The 4398-nt window shown below is 40.2% G+C and overlaps 1 protein-coding gene across 3 annotated transcripts in view; it reads left to right on the forward strand.

The window, feature by feature from the left end:
* JKAMP (JNK1/MAPK8 associated membrane protein) overlaps positions 1 to 4398 on the forward strand; it is an 18713-nt gene that overhangs the window by 4874 nt on the left and 9441 nt on the right. For all 3 annotated transcript variants that reach the window (XM_012807988.2, XM_023515878.1, XM_023515879.1), the window contains exon 4: positions 1851 to 2057. In XM_012807988.2, the coding sequence (XP_012663442.2) occupies positions 1851 to 2057 (207 nt within the window). The remainder of the gene's footprint in view (positions 1 to 1850; positions 2058 to 4398) is intronic.

Below are 4398 nucleotides of genomic sequence, written 5' to 3' on the forward strand. Positions count from 1 at the left end.
GTTGCATTTTCCAGGGACGTCACGCTTAAAGTCAGGAGTGAGTGGGGCTGAAACAGTGTTAGGAAATGTCATAAAACCTGGGAGAACCCCAGAGCTGATCTTGAAGGATACACAAATATGTGAAATGTGTTTTGAGGTGGAGCGTGATGCATGCCTCAGTGTGAGGGAGCGCATGGCCAGAGGTGTGGCAGGCGATCCTGGGGAGGAATATTTGTCCAGAAAGGTGGAGTGACTTTGAAGAAGTTTAGTAAGCAGAGTTTTAGAATCAGATTTCATTTGATAAATATCTGGCTGGTGGCAGATAGATTAAAGCATAAATACAATTGGGATAAAAACCGTTGAGAAAAAGAGCTAAAAGCAGTCTAGTATGTGTTTACTTCAGAGAGAGAGATGGAGGGGAGATGCACAGGAGGAAATTGTGGGCAGTGTTCTAGTTACTGGGTTTAGGGAGCTTACAGTATTTGTTATACTGCTGTGCTTTATAATGAATATATGTTACATGTCATCTTTTGTGTATTTTTTTTGTAAGATAATTAAAAATGATGTATAAATAACTTTTAAGATATTTGTAATAACAATTTGGCAATATGCTAAAGCTGTAAGGTAGATTTGACTTCTGCTCTTGTGTTAGATTTGGAAAATAAGCTTATTGTTTTATGAGTGGTTCTCATGTATGTTTGGCTTTTCTAATCTACCAGGGGTGCCAAAAATATGTGTACACATTTTAGGAGATGGTATCTATGTATTACTTTTTGAAGTTGAATTGAATTATGGTCACAACGTGTAGTATGACATTCACTGAAAGGATGGCTGTAATCAAATGACTGCTCACATCACCAGGGGACAGGGACAGTCGAAGAAAATGGCAGAAGAACGGTTGTCATTTGAGGAGCCCAAGATCCTCAGAAGTGGTGTTTGAGAACATTGTGCAAGTACGATGACAAAGGAGACATGAGTGTGCAACAGAACCTCCCCACGCACGCAGCTGCCCGGCAAAGGAGACGTGAGTGTGCAACAGAACCTCCCCACACACGCAGCTGCCCGGCAAAGGACACGTGAGTGTGCAACAGAACCTCCCCACACACGCAGCTGTCCACACTTGTGACCAGTGTGCGATGCCCCATGCTGTATGTGACGTGCACAAGGGGAGGTCCAGGAGGCCTTGCACAGCAGCAGTCCTGTTTGTGCTGTGGTGTTGGAACAGTTCACCCCTCACTGTCCCCCAGGCAGTGTGCACAAATAACAAGAGTCAGCAGATCAAGCATATGACACATTCTGGAAAAAGGGAAATGGACAGTTTTTACTCCAAGATTATTACAGGCACCGAGACACAAGAGCCACCTCCATGAGAATTTCCTGGAACAATGGATGAGACGAAGACGTGTGGTTGAGTTTCCCTCATGATCTCCTGACTTAACACCCCCTGACTTCTACCTACGTGGACTGTACAGGACGCGGGGTGTACCATAGAAAACCAGCTGCACTGGCGGTATTTGGGGGACAAAACTAAAATGGCACGTGCAGTGATACCAGTGCCCACTTGGGTCAGTGGTGCTCAAGGAGTAGTTCACTGTGATCAGAAGTGTCTGGACGCTGGTGGTGACCACTTTGAGCACCTCTTGTAATAGCAGAACTCAAACGTGACTGGTATTCGCCTTGTTATCAGTGTATGTTGAGTATTACATTGTTAATTTCTTTTCTTAAAATGTGTAGATATTTTTTGGCACCCTCTGTATTTAGAAAGTTTTTTTAGTTTCAAGTTTTTCAGTTAAACGTGTACATATTTTATCAAAGCTGTTTAAATATTGAAACTGTTTTGGTAATCGTGCCTCTGTTCTTTTGTCCTCTAGTTCCAGTGCCCTTTTCCAGCACATCACGGCATTGTTTGAATGCAGTGTGGCAGCTGTCATCACCTTACTGGTGAGCGACCCCGTCGGTGTGCTTTACATCCGTTCATGCCGAGTCCTGATGCTTTCTGACTGGTACACGATGCTGTACAACCCAAGTCCAGACTACGTCACCACGGTGCACTGCACTCACGAAGCTGTCTATCCACTGTAAGTATTTATTTGGACTCCAGATCATTTCAAAAACTCTTATTATGTATTTCATAGATTTTGAAGATTTAAAACAGGCTTGGGTTTGAATCCCAGGTCTGCCAGCTGCTATTATCTTGAGCATGTTAACAGCCTCTTAAGACATCAGTTTCCCCATTGGTAAAAGAGAAATAATGATACCTTACAAGGTATTGAGAGGATCAACGCGTCCACACATTATCAGAGACGAGTAGTTCCTCATGTACAGAGGCACCTTGGTGTAGCTGTCACGTTAGAGTGCTTGGGTTGGTAGGGTTCTCGAGGTTTTTTTTCCAAATAGGTATAATTTCTATCAGAATATTTTGTTAGAAATAACAAATTCATAGGATTCTGTGCAGTATCTTAGACTATTCCATTTCTAGAAATCCTGTAAGTTGGTGGTGGACATTTTGATGTGTCTGCTATGTATGTTTTTACAATTGTAGCAAGTTTCCATTACATAATATGCTTGATGAAGTTAGTCCTTTTCAGCAAGTTCATAATTAGCAAAGCGTTGAAAACATATATGTGCGTATATGTAAAAATGTAATCTCCAAGAAACATGATTCAGATATAGAGATGTGAACATCTTCTTTTCTACCTGGCAGCCATTAAGTCCTGCAGATTACTTTTTATGTAACTGTAGTTTATATGTAAAAGGCTACAGTGGGACCGGGAGTGTCCTTTTTGTTAGTTCATTGATTGGTGGAGCTGTTGTCCCATCAGCTTTACTTTGTTGTCATATGCTGACCTAGGGATTTGTAGAACTTAAACTGGTCCTATTTAGAAAACTTACATGAATTGGGTATCATATTTAAATTAGATATATAGTCATTTCATTTAAAACAAAATAGGATTCATTTACTCATAGTTGTATTTATTGTAATATTTGTAAAGCCCATAGTAAGAGGATCAAAAATGTAAGATTAGAAGAGTGATAGCAAATAGGTGCTCCCAGCCCTCATTTTGCTCCTAGAAGAGCCACACCTAATTTGTTACGGCATTGGCTGTCGCTTCAGAGTCTTGTCATAGCACCCCTTGGTCAATAAGGATCTTCACATAGCTCGATTGATTAGGACAATTTCCATCTATTCACTGTCTTTAAATTAAGTATTTTTTAAAGTAATTTGACCAGTAGTTACTATGGAACACGTTGTCTGTCTTGTTTCATTAATTATGCAAAGTAATGATTTTTCAGAATTATGACATGATATAGTATATTATAGCATTGGATTTATGTATATTATTTGCTTCATTCAAACATTCTAAACTTAAATATATGCCAGATTAAGCTACTCAAAGCCATAGTCATTTTTTCCTTTTGCTAGTTGGAACGTATTACATTGACAAGTGAAGGCTGTTTTTGCCAGTGGTGTGTATAGCATGATGCTTTACAGATAAATACAGTTTTGAGGGGAAACTGATGTAGATGAGGCATGGGAAAACATGGAAGCTTCTAGCATTATAACTTACTACAAAAATAGCTTTAATATTACTAAAGTTTAAGAATAAGTTATTTAAAATGAGATATTATTACTGTTGTAGCAAAAATTAACTTTAGCTTGTCAGTGTGTAGGGGGCATGGATTGAAAAGAGTGGGAAGGGTAGAAGATGAGGGGTTCCGGTGGGAGGAGAGGGGAGGAATAGGTATCCCCTTCCAGAGACGGTGTCCTCCTGGCAGGGATAGTGATCTCTGTGGAGTTCTTAAGGAACTATACGCTGTGGTAATGGGCAGATTTCATTTTCTGTTGCTGCTGGTAGTGAGCAGCATAACGAGACAAAAAACTCACCACCCCAGAGGTTCAGCATGACTAATGCATTAGAGTACAGAGCTGGACCTAAACGTGTCGTACAAACACAAGAACACAGTGCTACTGTGCTGGGGGGTGGGGAGCAAATGGCCAGAAATCTCTTGTATAAGAGGAGGGTGTGAGTAGTAAGATAGCAAAAGTGACATGAGTATACTAATGAAAAAATAAGCCACAGAAGTTATGGAAAATACTTTTGAAAATATGTGTGTGTGTATTGAAATCCCGTTCAAAATAAAATGCTAGAAGCTATAGTCTGTTGACAGAGTTATTTTTACAACTTTTTTTTTCTGATTAGAAAAATTGTATTCATAAAAGAATAACTACACTACAGGTCATTTCTTTTTTGTTTGTTTTTTAGAGACAGGGTTACACTCTGTTACCAGGCTCAAGTGCAGTGGCACAATCATAGCTCACTATAACCTCAATCTTCTGGTTTAAGCAATCCTCCCACCTCAGCCTCCCGAGCAGCTGGGACTAAAGATGCATGCCACCTTGCCTGGCTAATTTTTAAA

This window comes from Otolemur garnettii, unplaced genomic scaffold (genome assembly GCF_000181295.1).
Source record: "Otolemur garnettii isolate 467f Iridium unplaced genomic scaffold, OtoGar3 scaffold00081, whole genome shotgun sequence".
In the NCBI taxonomy this organism is placed as follows: domain Eukaryota; kingdom Metazoa; phylum Chordata; class Mammalia; order Primates; family Galagidae; genus Otolemur; species Otolemur garnettii.